Here is a 21,174-nt window from a genome sequence, read left to right on the forward strand (position 1 = left end):
CTTGCTGAATCTTTTTGTTGGTGGGCAATCCGAGTCTAACCGGGCACCCTTCCCGTGACTGGGAATGACTGGTTCAAGTAACTGGATATTTTTAGGTTATTATATCACCTATTCTTTCAGAACTTTCACTTACCACACAGGAACTGAGCAATTTATTTGCATGGAGAATAAAGTTTCATGTACCCATTAATTTCTGGAGAACAATTGATTACAAACATAAACCAAAACTACATACAAATGAAGAAATTAAACAAAATAATGGCTAAGGCAACACATTTTTATTTTGATGCCCTATACAAGGCCATTTACAGGTGATGTGCTAAAGATAGGCTTATCTTTGTTACTGTCATGGTCACTGCTGTTGCTACTGCTTTTTCTCCGGGGCTTCGCCTCTCCAAGCATTGTGATCACATCCCTCATGGAAGGCCTTTCCTTGGGGAGCTTAGCAGTGCAGAGAAGTGCTATCCTAAGTACTAATAGCATCTCTTCTTGAACATGCTTGCAATTACCTACACTGTTGTCTAGTGCTTCTTCTAATGGTCTGTTATCCCTAATCTTTTTCCGAATCCATTCTACTATGTCAACAGATTCTCCAAACTCAGGATCTAATGGTTGTTTTCCGGTGAGAAGTTCTAGCAGAACTACTCCATAGCTGTATATATCAATCTTTTCATCTACCTTCAAGGTGTATCCATATTCTGCAAAATGATAGGAAGAAAACGTCAGGATCTGTGAACCATGTTCCCCAATCCAACAAGTGTATTATTTTATAAACCTAAATCTATGCCAAATCCATTTACATAATATCTAAATCCATCTTGAAAGGTTCTGATGCATTGGGGCCGTGAAAACTCGACCTAGTATCTAGATTTAAGTGCTTTATTTCAGCTCTCCTTGGAGCTTGATTTGGCAAATTAATATAAGGTAATATAGTCCTTATATTCTGCGACTAAATGGGAATCATATTGATGAATAAAGCTATTGACTGAAACTTACCTGGAGCAATGTATCCATAGGAGCCAGCCACCATGGAAACTGTCTCATTCTTCCGAATCATCATTTTCGCCAATCCAAAATCTGCAATTCTTGCCTCAAGATTTGCATCAAGCAGTATGTTATTCGACTTGATGTCGCGATGAATGACGGGGGGTTGACAATCATGGTGCAGATAAGCAAGTCCTTGTGCAACTCCAACTGCTATATTATACCTTGAAACCCAATCCACAAGCAATCTCCCTGCTTGTTTACCATGCAAAGCTTCTCCAAGATTGCCATTGGGCATGTACTCATATATTATCATCATGTCAGTATCATTGTGAAGAAAGCCTAATAACCGAACGATATTTCGATGCCTTAGCTTCCCCAGGAGATTGACTTCTCCTACAAAATCATCACTGCTTCCAGTTTTAATGTCTCTTCCTGATCTCCATAACTTCTTAACTGCTACAACTGTGTTTAACCGAGGCATCTCAGCCTTGTAAACAGTCCCAGTAGCTCCCATTCCGATCACATTGGATTCCTTCACACATGCTAGAATGTCTGCACTAGTGAAACCAAGCCTTTGGAATGCCATCAATCTCCAAGGCCACTCTCCCTTGCCCATTTCGAGACTTTCTTCGAAGCAACTTCCGTTCGAATAACATCTTTTATAGAGAGATCGTGCAACGATAAGTGCAATTATAACTGCAAAAACTGATGAAATTCCAATAGTCCATCCAGCAACAATGCGCTTCGTGTGCAAGCCCTTCTGCTGTGATTCAGCAAGTAAACTGTGGCTGCATGGAGGCAGGATGCCGCCACAGAGACCTGCATTGCCTTTAAGATCATCTGGATTTATTGTTTTTAAAACGCCATTTGCAGGAACTGGACCTTCTAGCCTGTTGTATGAAACATTTAGCACTTCTAAGGCAGGTGAGGTTCCGAAATTTTCAGGTATTTCACCTGTTAAAGAATTGTTTGACAGATCAAGAATTGCCAATGTGGGCATCATTGCAATTGCTTTTGGGATTTCTCCAGTCAACTGATTGTTCTTTAGATTCAAAGTTACCAATTTCTGACATGAAGCAGTGCTAGCTGGAATGGTTCCAGAGAAATGGTTTGATGAGAGATCAAGAACAGAAAGTGAAGGACAGTCCTGGAACTGATCTGGGATTTCACCATCTAAGTTGTTATTTGAGGCAATGAAAGTTTGCAGATTCGCTATTGCAAGAATTGTCGAAGGTAGAGAAGATCTGAGGTGGTTTCTGGAGAGATCAATGAAAGAAAGAGATGAAGACGAAGCAAGATCATTTGGGATTTGACCTGTAAGGCTATTGTTTGCCAACTCTAACCTTTGAAGCTTTTCAAGTTTACCAAGCCCTATTGGAATCGTCCCAGAAAGAAAATTGTTCTGCATACGAACACGAACAAGCAAAAAACATGCTGATAAGCTTGGAGGAATTGAACCTGTGAAGGCATTGTTGAAGAGAATGAGCTTAGTGAGATTGCCACCACTGCACAAGCCTGCTGGAATCTCGCCGGAGAATGCATTGGATGATACGTCCAGCCACTGCAATGCTGAATTCCTGCCTAGATCAATAGGCAAGGGACCTGATAATGAATTGTTCCAAAGCTCAAGCACCTGTAATTGAGTCAACCAGCCGAGTCCAGCAGGAACAGCTCCTGTCAGCTGGTTGCACATCAGATTCAAGAGCTTTAAATTCTTCAACTCAGCAATTGCAGCTGGAATTTCTCCTGATAACATGTTATCAGAGAGATCCAGCAGTTGCAGAGAAGTCAAGTTGCCAATTGCATCAGGAATCTTGCCTTCAAAATTGTTCTGATACAAGAACACCGTCTCAAGCACCTTAAGCCTCCCCAATCCAGCTGGAATCTCACTCCCTAGATTGCCAACAGCCAAATCAAGATACTTCAGATTGGTCAGATTTCCAAACTCTGCTGGAATCCCACCTTCAAATTCATTGTAGCCAATTATTATTCTCTCTAGTGATGAAAGCTGACCCAGCTCTGCTGGTATTTTGCCGGTGAGATTGTTCCCAGAAAGTCCAAGAAACTTCAACTTCTGCAAATTATTGAAAGATTTTGGAATAGAGCCTTCAAAAAAACTCCCTCTCAGATCAAGTGTCTCCAGCAAAGTCGCATTGCCAATATCCTCAGGAATAAATCCTGAGAAGCTGTTACTCGAAGCATTTAGCAAAGTTAGACCGGCGGCTCTTCCAAGCCCCGTCGGAAAGCTACCAACAAACAAGTTCTGGCTCACATCAATGCTTATAAGAGAAGTGAGATTGGCTATAGCTTTTGTCAAATATGAAGAGAACCCATTGCAGCACAAGTTAAGAGAAGCGAGGCTTCGCAGCCATTGAATATCATCTGATATATTTCCACTGAGATTCATTTGGGAGAGATCAAGCTTTTCAACAGCTCCATGAGAATTGCACCGAACTCCAGTCCAGTTACAGTGAGTTGCATTGTTGGACAACTTCCAATCTTGAAGCTTATTTAATGGATCTAAAAGGCCACCTTTTATCGATAGCAGAGCTGATGCTTCTTCATTCAAAGCAGCAGAACAAAAAGAGTGAAAACCAATGCAACAGCAGCAGAAGAAAACCAAGATTCTCAACTCCATATTCTTCTCCCTCATTGGTTCTTGAGTTACTCCCTTAGTTTTCTGCCATTTTCACTCAAATTTTTTCAGCAGAAAGAGAGAAAGGAAGCAAGCGTCTGCATGTGTGACAAAGGCATATGGGAAGAAACAGAAAGAAAAGATTGGTTAAAGGAGTGAGAGTTGGTATATAAATAATAAAGAAAAATGGATGATTAGATTAATAATGGAGAGATCGTGAGCTCTTGGGTTCTTCAACAGCTCAGCTGTTAATAAGCAAGTAATGAAGGGAAGCTTTTGGACTCATTGGAAGTTTCTCCGACATTAAACATGGTTAGAGAATGTGTTCCTCATCACTGGCACCTATGCATTCTTCTACTTCTTCTGTTATTGTAATATGCCACTCTACCACTTCAAGTAATGTCTTATTATATTAATTTCTTTCAAATAGATCTTTCATCCTTATATTCCACTTGTCTGTGAAAAGGACTATAAATATAACATCAAAGTGTAAGTTTAAAATTTACTTGTGAAATTCGCCTTTCAATTATCATGAAAAAATAAATAAGTTCAAATAAAATCAAATAAATTGAGAAAATTGTAACTCATAAGATAAATTTAATTTTGTATATTTGAGTGGATTTAGTAGCTAAGATCTTTTGTGGCAGGTGAGTTGTGGTTTTGAAGTCTAAGATCTAATGGTGTGCAGCTTTGCAAAAGCTACTAGTAAATTTATTGTTGAAAAGCTTCTTTTAAAGTAGCTTAGATGGGGGGTTTAGTGTGGAACCCAAAGTTGCATATATGCTCAAAATGATTATTTTTGGATTAAATGCTGAAGGGTAACCTCTAAGCATGACTCAAAAAGTTTTCTTTTAATTGCTTTTTTTATATATAATTTATAAATATGACAAGAATAGGGGAATCATGGTATTGATGTAGTACCCATATGATTTAGTAGAGGAAGTACTATTGTGTCTCTTATTTTAATGATACAATGAAATAAAACAGATCAGCATCATCATTGATTGATTAATTAATTGGGGAATTATAGGGTTAGGGTTAGGGTTAGGGCTAGGTTTGTTATTTGTTGTGGAATCTTTCCATGTTCTTTGATTAGCCTAAAACACAAAGAAAGGCCAAAAATGGCAATGTTCTTCTCATTTTCTTCACCTTTGGATCTATGCTTGATGTGGGCAACACCAACTTTGATGTTTAGGGCACCTTTTGTGTTAAGGGCAGCACCAACTTTTGTAGAGAAATTTGGCATTTGAGAGGAGGGTGCTCAGTTTATTAAAAAAAAGAAAAAAGAAAAAAGGAAAGGAATGTAGAGAGGAAGGACAAGAAGAAATAAACAAAAATGAAAGGAAGGAAGGAAACAAGAGGAAATGGGAGGAAAGTGATGCAGACTATGAATCATGGTGTGAGCCCACCAACACCCAATTTATTGTTTTAGATAAATATTCTTTTTTTTATATAAAAAAAAAAAGAATATACAGAGGGAGAAGTTGTCATTTTTCACATGCACACATGTGAAAGTCTGGAAAATTAATCTCAATTTCCTCTAAATAGAAAAAAATAATTAAAAAAAAATTTGAAAGGGCAGCATCCTAGGAAGAAGTCCTCTCCTTTTCTCCTTCATCTAAAAAACAAATAAATAAATTCTTAAAATTTTTATTAAATTTTAACTAAATTTAATTCAATTTAAAAAAAATTGAAAAGGTTAGATTAGATTTTAAAATTTTGACAAAAAGGTGAGTTATTTAATTTTTTCAGAAAAAAAAAATCTTTATTATTAATTAAAAATTGAAGAGACGGGAGATTGAAGGTGGGATGAAATGGGGATGACGTGGCCCACATGCCCAACCCTAATTATTTTTTATAAAAAAACCTTAATTAATTAAATCCCCTTCCATGATCTATCTTTCAAGTGCTGACTGCACAGCTGTCACGTGCATGTGTTTAGTCATGAATATATAATTTAAAAAATATATATTAATTACAAATATAAATCAGATTTAATCCTAATACTATTATTTAATTACAATTTTTTTAAAAAAAATCTAAATAATCGAACTCCAATTATTGAAATATATCCCATCGTAAATATGTAATAGAAAATAATAACGGGATCGTTTATCTACTGATAATAGCGGAATTTTTTATCTATTAATCGATATTGATTGAATTTTTAAAAAATTTAATAATTAATTCTATTTCTTTTAAAATATAAAAATTAATATGAAATCAAGTTACATATTTTTATATAATTATTTATTTTAAATTTAAATTAATTTATTATATTCGTTCATTTTATAAATTTATTAATTTGAGTATAAGATTGAAACGTTAAATATCTCATTTTATTGATAATTTTTATTAATATTATACTTTAAATTTTAGAATATAATATGTGTATATTATAAAAACTTAAATTTTGTTTTGTTGGAGTTCTAAAATTTATTGAATATATTTTAAAGATTTGACTCATCCATCCTTATGGTTACTCTTAGGAAGAATATAAGAAATTGAGATTGAATTTTATTAGTAATTAATTAATTTTATTGATATTATAAATAAATTTAAATCTAATTTACAATTAAAACTTTAAAACATTAATGAATATATTTGATGTTATGTCATTAATTGAACATATAAAAATAGGAAGAATAGTCAAATAATAGAGTTGATTAAATTTTAATTAGTTGTTAAAATTAATTTACTTTGAATTTTTGTAATTTAAATTAATTTTTTAATCCATATTAAAAAACAATTAATATTTAATATACTCAATTTATCAATCCATTTTAAAGATAGATCCTATACTAATATTAAACAGAGTCAAATATTAATAAATAAATAAATAAATAAATTTCTCATTATTTTAATCCAACTCCATGTTAAGTATATATTTGCATATCATTTGATTAATACTTAATTTTGTAAAATTACTTGAGATGTGGAAAATCCAAGATCAGGATAAAAAATCATTGCATCTATGTTCCAACAAAATCTTAAAATTTCAACCCGAGTAAAGACCCGACAGAGATTCAGGGCCAGAGGAACCATCGCCAAATCGCTGCTATATTGGGAAGGCTATGTTGAACGACAACAAGAATTCAAACAATTGGAGGCTAAGAGGTACCCAAAACAAAAGAGAAGACAACTTTACAATAATCCAGAAAAGAGATGCGAGTAGGGTTGAAAAGAGTTATAACAAAGAAACATTATCGTGAGCCAAATAATAAAGGAGGTGTGACAGAGTTTTATCGATTGTTAAATTAAATAAATGTTATGTTATTTGATGATTGTCGAACCTTTTATATCTGGGATAAGATCAAACCCTAATGAGGAAAATGGATTCAAAGTCTATCAGATCTTTTTTGAAATGAATAAACTCACATTGCGTATTTCAGTCCAGACAGAAAATCAGGCTGATCAAATCTCACACAAGGATTTTTTTGAAGAAAATTCAGTCTGATAATATGATCAAAGGAAAAAGAGGAGGTCCGGTAACTTCACATCCTGTCTGCATGTGTGTCAAAGAAATTATATAACCGTTTGATGTGAAAAAGTGTTCTGACACATTCATACTTATAAATTTAAGTGGGAAAAATATATGACATTATAGTGAAAAAATAATTAGACGTTGCTTACAGATAAACACAAATCGATAAAGAGAGTTTATCAGTAAAGTTTACTTGAAAGTACGTAACATTTCATTTGCAAGATATATATATATTAAATTTTGTTTGAAAAAAACAAAAATATAATTTGTGATGGTATCATCCTGTCCTGTAATAACTTCACGTATCCTAAGCCCAATATAAATTGGTACGTCTGGCAATTTTTTAGGGCACCAAACGCTCAATTTGAGGTTGATGCCCCAATTGAATTCAAAAATGGACATCAGAGTATTTGGCCCAAAAATATAGTTACCACGTGGCGAGTTGTGAGATGATCCAGCTGTGCTCCTACAGACAAAGCATAGTCTCTCAAGCGAATGGCTGTCCTTTTTACACGCCACCCAGACCCAGCACCACACCACACCCTCTTTATTCTCTCTCTCTCTCACTCTCTCACTCTCTCACTCTCTCTCTTCATCCATAGCTACTCAATGGCAACTTTGCAGTCTCTTGCATTGGCCTCCCCATTTTCGCATTACTTGCAGCAACCGCGTTCTTTCCCAGGTACTCTCTTCTTCCAAATGTAAACGCTTTTTCATTTTTATTGGCGATGGAACTCTTTTTGTAGTGATGATGGTTAAATTGTGGCCAATGTTTCTTCAAAAACTTCATCTTTTGGTTGTAATCTAAACACATGTGAAGTTTCCTTTCTCTCTCTTTTCTTCTTCATGTATTTTGCTTGATGGATTAATGTTGGTGGGAAAACTTTAAACCAGTGAGTTGCTGGTGTTTGGTGTTTTGATGCAGAGAGTGAGAACATCTAGTCCTGGAAAGTTGGCAATTTTTGTTAGAAACTGGCTTGGTTGCCCTTTTCAAGTTCTTGTTTAAAACCAGACACGTTGATTTGTCAGTGATCAATTGGATTGTAAGGGAAGATTTAGAATCCCATAATTCCTATTAGGCCAGGGAAGCATTTGGGATTTCAAGCCTTATGAAAATGGCAGTTATTTGATTAATTTCTTTTCCATGTTGATGACAATGATGTGCAAGTTTATGTTTTGTGAAAGTAACATGACTAGAAGTTAGCCAATCCCAAATTAGGGAACTAGTTCTTACATGCTAACTACAACACCTGCAATGCTATCTTGTTTTGTAGGCTCATTATCTTGGCCTGTCCATCGTAGTGCAAAGTCTGCATTCAATGGCCAATCTTTGCACGTGTCCCATCCACAGTTGACTTTGGTTAAGCAAAAAACATCAAGTTTTATTACAATGATGGTCAAACCAACAATTCAATTTATCCAAGGAACTGATGAACAGACAATACCGGATGTAAGGCTAACCAAGTCAAGGGATGGTACAAATGGGGTGGCCATTTTCACATTTGATCAGCCTTCTGTTTTTGACTCGTCTGGTGAACTTGGTGATATAACTGGTTTTTACATGATTGATGAGGAAGGAGTTCTCCAATCAGTTGATGTTAGTGCTAAATTTGTAAATGGAAAGCCATCTCGGATTGAGGCAAAGTATATTATGCGTTCTCCTCGGGATTGGGACAGATTCATGAGGTTCATGGAGCGATATGCTAATGCAAATGGCTTGCAATTTGTCAAAAGTTGAGGCAATGTATACACTTTCTTCTGTTTTACACTTTGTCACCTCATTTTTTTTCTAAATTAATCAAGAAAAAATTGAAGATCTCAGTTCATGCCCATCTAGGATGCTTTGCAGCTACCTTATATCTCTTGTCTTAAAAATTTTGTAGTTCATGATGATGTGCAATTTCGTTTCTCCTCCATTGTAAATGTACAAGTGAGACAGCTCTTGTCCTTGAACTTGTTTCTTCCTACATCAAATGTCTTAATTTAATTTACAAGAAAGGTTAATTTTTTTATCAATATGGACTGGTTACTCAGCTGCAGAACTTTTACACTTTGCTACTCTGCTAAGGGCACTTCTGATTTTTTTATTGTCTTGTATTAATTAGTGTTGAGCTTTAATATAGATAACCAAAATGATGAAGTTAGATTATGCTTCATTTGCTTTTCTTACAGTATTGCCAATCCATGAATTCCTCAGTTTTCATTGGATGGGAAAAGAAAGCGTTCATTCCTGAATAAATGTAATTAAGCAGCCAATTTCTGGATTCAACCATCTTAAACTAGAAATTTAAATATTACAAGTTAACTCAATCAAATGTAAATTTGACCAACAATTCTTCATGACCAGAAGTCTTCTTTTGCAATACTGATTTTTGAAATCCTAAACAATCTTGTTTGCAGCAATGAGTGATACTATAATTTCTGCTACTTGTTCTTCCAAGTCACTGAAATGGGGCTTCTAACCCTGGAAAAATTATTTTGAGAGTGCACCCATGTCAAATGCCCTTCTGCAAAGCTCACTTCCTCTCTTACCATTGTCTTCCTTGACATGAACCGTACCGTGTAGCTCAAACTTTGATTTCTATGTCTGAAAACTAGCCTTTGAGGCTTTACTGTCACTTTCACTCCTTCAGGAGCTGTTACTTCCACTGAGTAGATGGATTTAGGATTACCCACATTTGTTAGTCGTCTTCTGATCATCTTACTTGTCATTCCCTGCTTAAAAATTACAGAAATGGAAGGATAATTGAGGCTGAAACCCTTATTCATCTGCAATAGTTCATTGCAGCTCACATTCCTGTGTGTGATTGTGAAAATTTCTGATCTTGTGTATCCTAGGGTGCATAGGTGGGTGACATACTCCTCTGGCCTGATATCATATATCAATCCTGGATTGATGGCTCTTTCTGGGTTTATGTGCCCAGCTCCAATTGCAAAAAGTCCTGCTGGTTTGTCACCATCCAATATTGGATTTCCAGAATGGTCAGTTATATCTGCAGTAGTCATTATTGCTGATTTAACTGCAGCAGGTGTCCATCCGGGATGAGCTGAGCGGATCAGGGCAGCAATTCCACTGACATGAGGACAAGCCATGGATGTTCCTGACATTACTGTGAAGTTCACTCTTCTTGGATCTTCTGGAAGACCAGTGGGGCCTAAGTTTTGAGGCCAAGCTGCAATGATGTTTACTCCAGGTGCAATTACATCGGGTTTGAGGATTGAAGGGTTAGTTAAACTTGGTCCTCTAGCTGAAAACTGAGCTACTTCTGGTGCTCTGGATTTCCGAATTACAGTTCCCTTGAAAATGATTCGAGCTCTTGGTTTACTTGTAGAGTTAATGTAAGCTTTCAAGCTTACTGCTTCTGCAAAACCAATTAATGTTGCAGGTAGGAGATGAACGTCGACTGAGTCTTCTTCAAGATTGATCTCTTTATTAGCTAAGATCATTGCAGCTCCACCAGATTCCTTCACAGCTTGACCTTTTTCTGCCCTTCCATTGACACCTCGGTCGCAAACCACCATTTTGCCGCGTACTTTTTCTCTTGGAAGAGAGCCTCTAAAGCAAAATTCACTCCCTGTGCCTCCACCAGTTACATAAACTAGTTCAAGCTCTTGTCCAGAGTTTGAAAACTGGTTTCCTGGGTACATGGATTCTCCATAAAGGAATTGTCCATTACCCATTTGAACAATGGCAGGAAATTTTCTGTCAAGTGTGCTTGCACCAATGGTAGCAATCCAGGGAGCTTCATTGGCAACTGAGTTCTGGAGAGGGCCATTGTTTCCTGCTGCACATATGACTGAAATACCATGCTCAACTGCTCGAAAACTGCCAATCGCAATGCTGTCTGCAAAAAGTGGCAATGGAAAGCCGCCCAAAGAGAGGGACAGGACATCAACACCATCTCTAATTGCAACATCCATTGCAGCTAGAATATCTGAGCTGTAACATCCATTAGACCAGCAAACTTTGTACACTGCAATATGGGCACCAGGAGCCATTCCTCGTGCAATACCAGCTCCAATACCCAGCACACTTGCCATCGGAACTGCAGCTCCTCCTGCTGTGGATGATGTGTGTGTCCCATGCCCATGTGAATCTCTTGGCGACAAATATTCCTGAACGGTGTTTGATGATGTCGAAGTAGATGCCACACGGTGACCTTTCGTGAAATATCTGGCACCAATGAGTTTCTTGTTACAGTTAGAGGAATTAAAAACTTGCCCTTCTTGGCAAATCCCTCTCCATTTCTTGGGGACTGGCTGCATTCCTTCATCATTGAAGCTTGGACTCTCAGGCCAAATTCCAGTGTCAAGGACCCCAATTATTGTCCCATGACCAAATCTAGACTTATACCAAGCATCTTCACCTGTGGGATTAAGTCCCAAGAATTTGTAAGAATAGGTGGTATGAACTTGCAGCCTCATATCTGGCCTAATGGCAATAACATCAGGCAACTTCTGCAATGACTCAACCTCTGAGTCAGAGAGCTGAGCTGCAAAACCTTCCATGGCAGAACGGTAAGAGTAGAGAAGACGGGAAGAACAGTCTACTTCAGATGAAATGGTTTTTTCAAGAAATGAGAGGTGCCAATGAAACTTGGAAGCAAAGGAAGATCTTGTTATGCCATGTGGGTGGAGCTGAACTATGTAAGTTTGTAGAGTGTTTGAATGGAGGAAGCTAAAGTTGAACAGAAGAATAGAAAAGAAAATGTGTAATTTGGCTTCCATGGAAACTTTAACATCAAAGAGATGCCTGTATGTAGATTATGCATGACATCTGGAATGAATAGCAGGGTATTTGAAGGAGTGGTAGAGAATTCAAAACTGGGTTTGGGTAGCATTTCTTAGCTCTGAGTGAAAGAATATGAAACTCGTGAAATTTAAGAGCTCTTCATCACGAGGATCCTTTGTTAGTAGACAGAGAGAAGCTAAGGCATTTTCTTGGTTTCTTGAGGAGCTGAAAATATTTCCTCCTTTGTTTCACGAGAAGTTATGGCTAACTTTTAATAGAATTTTGCTAATATCCAAAGTGAATGAATCTTTGGTTTTGTGTTTGAGGTTTCTGTCTGAGGATTGTCCTCTGTCGGAGTGAGAAAGTGTACTAGGAAAGGATAAAAAGAGGAATCATTAAATGCTTAGCTCAAAACTGCATTAATGGCTTCCAATGGCTCCCCTATTCCCGTGCTTCCCTGGCTCCCTGCACATATTGATTTTCTCACCATTCTTTATTACCCAACACATTCATGAAAAATTTATTACATAGAATATTACAGACATTCTCAGTTACCATATCTTCTTTAGACATTCTAGTGTCCCCTTTCATTTGGTGGTGAAAGCCAAGGAGTTATCTAAACCTGCAGCTTCTAATTCTATACCAAATCTATATCATTAAGGTTTTGATTGGCAACAATTTTGAAAGTAGTTCTTAATGTTTTGATTCAGTTAGTACACTACTATGTAGAGGTTAAGTGTGGATTATAAAAAATTACTTTGGCTAGTGTAATTATTAGCTACTAAAACGGTTAGTATTGTCAAATATAATTTAAATATAATTAAACCGTTAACAAATAAATACTTTCAGAGTTTTTTTTTTTTTTTTTCATGACTAAAATATTCTTAGTGTCAATTAAATTTAGTTTTCCCTTAAATCTACATGCCTCCATTCCTTCCCAAATCCCTAACTCCTCTCTTTTTCCTAAATCAACAAACTTCTCTTTTTCTCTTCTCCATCATTCATCCCATTTTATTCTTTCCATTTCAAAATAAATCACAATATTATCATCCCAAGTATGGCTTGAATCAGTGAGAGTCACCAAATGGAGCCTAGCAGGGCCTTTGTCTGGGCCAATAGAAGTTGGCCGCATCCCATAGTCTCCTTTGTCTCGGCCAGTACGGCTTGAACCAGTGAGAGAGCCACCAAAGTGAGCTTTGCCTTCTTCAGAGCCCCTTTCTAAACTATGTTCATCATAATTCCCCAATACAATCATTTCTAAAGTATTGAGAAAAATAAAATTTTTCTAATGAGATATAAACATGAATATTTGCGTATTCTAGTTGATGATCCTCTTCCAGGCGTATATAATTAATATATGTTTTACTGGTCATACTAATAACCATGAGTGTATGCAGCTTTCTTTTAAAGAAAAGAAAATAATTTAAGGCAAAGGAAATTGGGCAACAGGTCGAATACAGGCAAGCCCAGTGGAAGTTTCAAAACTGCTTGCGGACACTTTGGACAGCTCATATAGCCAGAAAGTCGATGCCTGCCATCACTCAAGTTTCCATAATATGACAAGTTGCCAGCTTTTGGTTTAACAAACTTTGAATCAGAGTTGTGCAATTTCACACAAATATTCTGATCACAACCCACCTCCGGTATTGGATTTGCCTTTTGCTTCACGTATTAATAAACCCACCATTTCAACTAAGGTAGATTCACACTTTACACAGATTCCATCCATCTTTTCCTGTGTAACAGAGGCAACATAGAATGCAACAACACAAAAATCAGTGTCCTAAGCTAATGTAAATATATTGTCAATGGAAAACAACAAATTCAAATGCAGATATTGAACGCAAATGCGAATAAGAATTAATCAAATAGCTCATCCGCTGGTGGAGCACAAGATGAAGGCAAGCAAAAGCACAAATCACTATACAAATTTATTGAGAGGTTAATTATAACACTAAAAGCTCAAGATGCTTATTGAACACTCCATTTTATGCAGTAACTCGAAAAGGAAAAATTGAAGATGATACCTCAGCTACAATACAATACAAAGAATTGCCAAGTGAAATACACAATACAAAAGGTGAAACAAAATTTTCCATTATAAGTATAGTAAAACAGAGGATGTGAATCTATATTTCTGTATGAAAAACAAGGAACTGATCCTGATAAACTTGATGCTAATTTCTACAATGCTATCATTGCAAACCTGACCTACTGAAGCCAAGGTGCGCAGTCTTGTTCTATATCTATCTTCTATTGTTATTTTTGCCTTGATCTCAGGATTGATCTCTCTGCTCATTCTTCCATGATTTTTTGGCAGCTTCCGCAGATGAACCACCAGAATCACTATTGCCATCCTTTGGTTTTGAGAAGAAGGGATCCCATTCATGAGCTCCCACTTCACGTTGTCCTTCATCCAATAATTCATACTTCCAACTGTTTTCCTCCACGAAATTATCGTAATCTGTACGCCCCTCAATAATGTTTCGCCTCAACTTGGTAACTTTGTTAATGACCGCTTGAACAGCAACATCAAAAGCATCTTTAAGTGTCTCCAATTTTGAGCGAGGATCTGCATATATAAGCCGTGGAATGAGACTTATGACTTTCTCCCTCATGATCTTCACCTGCTCAGGAGGGATTTTGCTAAGCACTTCCTCAATGCTAACATTTCTTTTACGGATATCATCCTCAGGAATGAACACTGAATAAGTAGTATAATTCTTTGGAAGATGCCAAGTATATTGTGTGTAAGCTGAGCCAGGATGGAAGAACACAGGAATGCAACCAGCCAACATTGAGTCAAAAGCTGACCTTCGTGTATATGAATCACCCTGAGGTTGTAAGCAGAAAAGGGAGCTCTGAAACATCTGCATTATACTGCTTGGAGAATGACATTTGCTCTCCCCAAAATCACATTCCAACAGCTTGCCCACCTTTGACTTCCTACACTGATCAATGATCTGCCCTCTGATTGATTTGGAATTATCTGGACGGGGAGCCCCAGCAAAAGAGAAAAGCCATTTTCTTTCTAAATTCCTCATCCGCTCTTGCCAAGAAAACACATCATCATCCTTTGCAGGATGAAAATAGGTAGGATAAGGAATGCCAAAATCATTTGCATTCCATGGACTCGATTCAACCACAAGCATTGACATATTTTTTGCAGCAGGTAAAAAAAGTAGTTTGTTCCCCCAGTCTGATTCCTCATCTGTTAACCTCCTGAAATCCCATGTTATCCTCCCTGCCACCAGAAAATGATCCCTGCCACCCATAATCCCCCACTCTGGCCTCTTCATAAGCCAATCAACCAAATCAAGAGAAGCAGCATCCCTTGTTGATGTATTGTAACCCCACAGATACCTTGCAATGTCAAACCCTGCATAAAATGGCACAAAAATTGCTGCAGCAATGGAAGAATCATTCGTCAAGCACTCATATTGCTTCATTCTATTACTGAATATCACATCCACTGCAAACTGATTTGTGGCATGCCACCCTGTGTTTGAAAACACCCCTTCAACATTCTCCAGTGGGGGTCCCAACCCAGCATTACTAGTGAACTTACACATATTGGTCCAAAGACTCAAACTCCTACACTCCTTCAACATATCCTCATTGAACCTAGGAGGCAAATCATGGACATAAATATACTTCCCTCCACAAGGATCACTCTTATTGTCTATGGTTCTCAAAGCTCTCACGAACGGGAAAGTCTCAGTCTTTTGAACACTATTGCTACTGGGACTATTTCTCAATGAGGCATCTATCATGGGCGTAGTTTTGGAGCGGGTGATTGTCAAACGGGCATCGGTTACAAAGACAGGAGTTTTTGATTCTGGGTTTAGTGGATGCGCGTCTAATTTAACAGATTCATCAACAGTATCACTTCCTAACACAACAAAATGGACGTACAGTAGAAGAATCCAGAAAAACGCAGAAAGAGAAGCCAACAAACAAAGCCGGTTATGCTGATTTTTGCCAGTCCCTTTATCCATTTGCTCAAAAGGGACAGTCGCCGCAGAGCGGCGTCTCATTCGTATCTTAATTCCAAATCAATCCCTCACAAAAACCCAGTTCCTAAATTGAAGAATCTAACCATATAACGCCAAAACTCAGCTAGAAACCCAACCCAATAAATAATATAACAGAGATCTCAACCGTCTCAGAGCTAGAGCTGCAATTAAGCGTTCCAATATATCGGAATAAAAAACAACAGAAAATTCTGCAAATTTTTTAGAAGTAAATTTGAGATTGAATGAGCAGGCAGCGCTTTAATTGTGCAATCTGTTACGGATCTTTCTCAGTCAGGAAGAGCAGAGGAGAGAAAATGTCGCGAAAATCAAAAGAGGAGACCATTGAAAAGAACTGATGGCCAGAGAAAGAGAGATTTGGCGCAGGAACTTACAGAGATTAGATTCACTGTAGAGAGTATAGAGAGGGAGAGAGAAATGGAAGCTATCTCCGCGCCAAGAAAGAGCGAAAGATGATGCAGAGAAAGAGAAACAGAACGCGTAAAATAAGGCGGAGGCGACAAAAGAAGGCTCACGTTAGCTGCGTGCGCCTGGGATTGTCTGTTGTCGGTAGCCGGTGGGATCGTGCCGAGAAGGAACTGAAGGTGACGTGTCGGAGTTTTGAAGTGCGATGTCACGTTTCTGGAATTGCGTTGCATAGGTTTTTTAAACAAATAGGTGAGCGAGGTTTTGAATTGAAATCTATCAAATAAATTAACTTATTATATAAAACTTATTATTAAAAAAAATATTAAAATGATATTAAATGTATTTAATAATATTATCCCTCCTAAATATTTAAAATGTTTTTTTAAATTTTAAAGAAAGCGATTGAAGTTTTTTTTTTAAAAAAGAAAAAAAAGAAAAAACTGTGCGTAACTAATCTTGTATATGCGCGATAACGTATTTGAGCTCCATTCATTTTGCTGAAACTAATTTTAAATATGAAAAATGCTTTTTAAAGAAATTATTTATAAAAAAAATAAATTTCATTATTTTTTATTTTTTTATGAAAAATAATTTTTAAATATAAATTATTTTCAACAAATAAATAGAGTTTTAATTTTAATTTAAAAAATTATTAACAAATTTATATATAAAAATTTTGATAAGAATCTCTTTTTCTTTTCTAAAAAGAAAAAATTATTTTTTTAAATAATTTTTTATTATGAATATATTTTTCATTCATTAAAATTTTTAAATATTTATTTTTTATAAAATAAATAGTCTAAATATTTATATTAAAATTTATATAAATTAACTCTATATATGAATTAACATGAAATGTATGATTTTAATGATTAAAAAATCAAATTTATTTTTAATTATACATAAGAGGCTAAAATTATTAAATATTTTTTATCTTAAATTTATTTATAAACTATATATTAAAATTTGAAAATTTAAACTATAATTAACTTAATTTATTCAGTCTTATTTTAATATATTTAATTTTTAGTGATAGTGTAAAAATACTGTTAGATTGAAAATTAAATTTAATATTTTTAATCTGGTCAGTTAAGAGATTAAAAAATAAAAATAAAAATAAAAAGAAGCAAGGGAATGTGCAGACAAAAGCATGAAATTCAACGATAGAAAACTAATTTTAGAATTGTAAAAATCTTAAAAATTCGGAACGAGGGATTAAGCCGCAGTTTGCGGCGTCTAGAGGTGAGAGCGGAGCAGACAGCAGATCCGATTATCAGAAAATTTTTTATATGGACTTAGACTTATACGATGTAGTTATAAATGAAATTTTGTTTATTATACATAAAAGGCTCAAAAACATAAAGAAATTAAAATTAAATTAGACACAAATTAAAATTAAGAATTAAATAAAATTAAAATTAAAATCGGATCACCAGCCACAAATGCAATATATTTAATATTGATAAAAAAAAATATGAAATTTTGTAAAATATTTTTATTTAACTTTAATTTAAAATAATTAATTTTGAAAAATTTTAAATATATAATTTTTTAAAATTTTTATATTTAATAAAACTAAAAATGTAAAAAAATTCAATCCTCTTGAATTCTTATGAAAATTAATTTTAAATTAAAAATTATTAATATTTTATTTAAAACTATTTATATTAAAATTACTTAATTAACTTTTAAAATTTTTTATTTTTTATATTTTAATTTTAAATTTATTTTTAATTTTTTATTAATAAATTAATTTAAATTTATTATTAATTTATTTAATATTAAAGAGTTTAATTAAATTATATTATATTTAAATTGATTCTAAATAAATTAAATTTTATTAATAAAAAATACATACCAAACAAAGACTTAAGAATTAAATATTTTTATATAATAAAATTTTATTTTTGTAATTTAAAAATAATTTATTTTTGCTATTTTAAAAAATTTTATGTTAATTAAAATACTAAATTTTTTAAATTTAAATTATAAAAAAAATAATATATATTTTATTGGGACATATTCATCCCTTAAAAAAAAATACATAAATTTAATTGATCAAAAAATTTAAATTTATCTTATTTGGTCCTTGAAAGAAAATATATAACTTTAATTGGCTTATTTTCAAATTTTATACGATTTTAGTTCATTTATTATTTCTCTAATTTTTTTATTTAAATTTACAAGATTCAAGTTAAACCCAAGCCAGTAAACCTCCAACAATATTATATTATTAAAATATATGTATTATATTTAATTAATTTTCTTAGACGCCGATTACTTTCATTTCATGTGGACGCTTTCGTTGATTGCAAGGCAAAACCAGGCCACCCAATGGCAATTGCCAAATTTGAAGATAGCCTCCTCTTCTTCTTTATTATTATTATTTTTTTTTAACAAGTGATTAAGTAATATTTTTTTTTAAATAATAAAAATAATATTTTGACTTGGTTGAAAACTATTACCCAACACAACCTTAACCTAAAAGAAAGCCATCCTAGGAGAACTCAACCTTCACCGTTGCCGGAAAAGGTAACATGCTCCATTATTCCTCTTTATTAATAATCAATATATAGCTAATTATATTCCTCCTCTCATCTGATCTCTCATCATATGCTTCTAATATTGTCTTAATTGCCCAATTATCTCTCTCATCATAAAGCCCTTTCCCTTGCTTTTTTTTTTTTAAATAAAAAATAAAAAGATTCTTTTCCCTCTCCTCTCATCATTGGATCTCACATAAGCTCTTCTTTTAACACCACCTAAGGTGTAATATAAAACACTAAAGCATTTGCTTTTGTCATATTTTATCGAAGACAGTGTGCAAAGTTAGTCTTCCATCTCTCCCATTTCTAAAGGTGGAATGGAATCTCCTTTTCAATACCTTATTATTGAATTTGATCCCAACCCTTTGTTGATTAGTTTCCAAATTTTCCAATCTTTTGGAAATAATGAAACCATCCCTCTTACCATTGGAGGCTTTGGCATCTAATTATAAAATTTTCTACCCATTTGGATTTTTCCCTAGAAATGTTCAGCAGCTACTAATTAAAGTGCTTACTAAAGCATATCAGAAAATCTTCAAACCCATTTAAGAAAATCTTCAACTAACACGTTTTGAAGCATTCAAATTCTAAGAAGTAAAAACAAGTTGATCAAATCAGACACCACACGTTTATACCTTCACATGTGTAATCCTAGCCACAGCCGGATTTTGGTCCCATTTCAATTCAGAATTGCCAATTCAATAATCTCACATTTTAACTCGATTTTGATTCAAAACAATTTCTGTTTTGAATCGATTTTTAGCTAATAGTAATTATGATTCGAAATGATTTAGATTCAATTTAGACTTAACTAGTTGGATCCCAGATTTAACCGGTTGGATTCTCATGGCCAGTTCTACACATGTGCTTTAGTCTCTCCTTCAGGAACCCTTTGCAGAGTAAATGTAAATCATTCAGATACCTTTCTATACTTTGGAAAATTTTTTAAGATGAATGAGAATTTTCAGAATTTAAACTCCCAATAAGCACTCCATTAAAATACTGAATATCAATAATTTAGATATGTTAAGAGATGAAAAAAAAAAAAAAAAACAAAAAGAAAACATTTTGTCGCCATCTTTTATAAGCCACCAGATCTGGGTTCCAATAATACAGGGGCCTCTAAAAACCAGAAGAGCAGTCCATTGTAGGATTGAATACACATGTGAAATTGTCTCGTACAGCAGAGGTCCATTTTGAATTAATTGTGATGGTAATGTTTATATATTTTAACAACCATACATGTAGGGAAGGCTATGCCAGGAGGTAGAGAAGCATACAGTGAATGCTGACGCCAAGACAAAGAGTGGGCAGCCACTAAGATGCTTTATCAACCCCACACCACGACTTGGACTCCCTATATAACTAAATGAGACCAATTGGGTGTTTGCCACGTATTATGATTATGGGATTTTTGTTTAAAAGTTTTGTTTTAATAAACAAATCATCGGAATAGGGCATGGCCGGAGAGAAACTATAATAGACAAAGGGATTTGACTTGACTTATTCAAGCATGGAGCAAGTAAGCAAATAAATAATTATGACTTGGTTCAAGTCAACAAACAAATTAATATAATCAGGGAAGATTAAAGCATTGGAGATTGTGAAAGTGATAGAAATAAGAGAAGTAATAAGACAATTGCAGTAAGTATGGCAGAAAACCCTAGCTTAGAGAGTAATGAAGTCTCATTTTTGTTTGATATCTTTTTCTTCTTCATCTCTGATGGCAGCCATTTTTCACCTATATTCAAGTCTTCTAAAAATATGTTGACACCAGGAGATTTCATCTGGACCTCACTACCAAGCAGTATGAAACTGTTTACCCCTTGAATATTGTTATTGACATATAGGTTAATAATGCAGCAACTATCTTGTGACTCACCTGTTGGAGCTCCATGGCGGATGGTCATTGCAGCTCCAACATTTCTTCCCTTCATGATCACACGATCAAATGAGCCATAACTACTTTCTGGAGCCATGGGGTGTTGTGTAAAGGTAATAATTGCAAGCTATTATTGTAGTGAGAGGAGAGTTCATCGTGATTGATTTTCCTGATTCTTCTTTGCTTGCAATATGGGGTTACATAATTTGAACTTTTCCATTGCTACAGCTAAAAGTGATTTCCTCCTGCAATTACTTGAGAGACAATCTAGCTTGCTCTCGTCTTGCTGAAGCCGTTTGGGAATCAGCAGATCTCCAAGCATATTCAAGATATGAAATTGGGGAGTTTAAAAAATATGATTCGATCTACCTTAGGGATGTGCTCAAGGGCTACTGCAAGCCCAATGCCCGAATTAACAATAGTTGCATGTACAGTTTAACCTACATGAGCTCGTGCAAATGATTCT

The 21,174-nt window shown here is 34.8% G+C and overlaps 5 protein-coding genes across 6 annotated transcripts; 1 reads left to right on the forward strand and 4 right to left on the reverse strand.

Moving 5' to 3' along the window:
- Positions 1 to 130: 130 nt before the first annotated feature.
- LOC110628003 (MDIS1-interacting receptor like kinase 1) lies at positions 131 to 4,116 on the reverse strand. The gene is made up of 2 exons (XM_021774436.2): positions 997 to 4,116; positions 131 to 698 (listed from the first exon to the last, which is right to left on the reverse strand). Exons 1-2 carry the CDS (start codon positions 3,638 to 3,640, stop codon positions 292 to 294), a joined length of 3,051 nt encoding a protein of 1,016 aa, XP_021630128.2. The 5' UTR covers positions 3,641 to 4,116; the 3' UTR covers positions 131 to 291.
- A 3,516-nt stretch (positions 4,117 to 7,632) lies between these two features.
- LOC110627458 (photosystem II reaction center PSB28 protein, chloroplastic) lies at positions 7,633 to 9,122 on the forward strand. The gene is made up of 2 exons (XM_021773768.2): positions 7,633 to 7,788; positions 8,381 to 9,122. The coding sequence occupies exons 1-2, from the start codon at positions 7,716 to 7,718 to the stop codon at positions 8,842 to 8,844; spliced, it is 537 nt and encodes a 178-aa protein (XP_021629460.1). The 5' UTR covers positions 7,633 to 7,715; the 3' UTR covers positions 8,845 to 9,122.
- Positions 9,123 to 9,423: 301 nt separating this feature from the next.
- Positions 9,424 to 12,649, reverse strand: LOC110627457 (subtilisin-like protease SBT1.2). The gene has a single exon (XM_021773767.2). It carries the CDS (start codon positions 11,832 to 11,834, stop codon positions 9,531 to 9,533), a length of 2,304 nt encoding a protein of 767 aa, XP_021629459.2. The 5' UTR covers positions 11,835 to 12,649; the 3' UTR covers positions 9,424 to 9,530.
- A 469-nt stretch (positions 12,650 to 13,118) lies between these two features.
- Positions 13,119 to 16,514, reverse strand: LOC110628606 (xyloglucan galactosyltransferase MUR3). 2 transcript variants are annotated; one of them, XR_006347986.1, is made up of 2 exons: positions 14,050 to 16,514; positions 13,119 to 13,573 (listed from the first exon to the last, which is right to left on the reverse strand). XR_006347986.1 is itself a non-coding variant. In XM_021775366.2 (1 exon), the coding sequence occupies exon 1, from the start codon at positions 15,873 to 15,875 to the stop codon at positions 14,115 to 14,117; it is 1,761 nt and encodes a 586-aa protein (XP_021631058.2). In that variant the 5' UTR covers positions 15,876 to 16,514; the 3' UTR covers positions 13,904 to 14,114. The 2 variants fall into 2 exon arrangements, 1 of the variants encoding a protein (XP_021631058.2); XM_021775366.2 differs by lacking the exon at positions 13,119 to 13,573 and having other exon boundaries at positions 13,904 to 16,514.
- Positions 16,515 to 20,412: 3,898 nt separating this feature from the next.
- Positions 20,413 to 20,805, reverse strand: LOC110628400. Its single transcript, XM_021775044.1, has one exon. The coding sequence runs from the start codon at positions 20,803 to 20,805 to the stop codon at positions 20,413 to 20,415; it is 393 nt and encodes a 130-aa protein (XP_021630736.1).
- Positions 20,806 to 21,174: the final 369 nt, after the last annotated feature.

The sequence above is a fragment of the Manihot esculenta genome, chromosome 12 (genome assembly GCF_001659605.2).
Source record: "Manihot esculenta cultivar AM560-2 chromosome 12, M.esculenta_v8, whole genome shotgun sequence".
Lineage (NCBI taxonomy): Eukaryota > Viridiplantae > Streptophyta > Magnoliopsida > Malpighiales > Euphorbiaceae > Manihot > Manihot esculenta.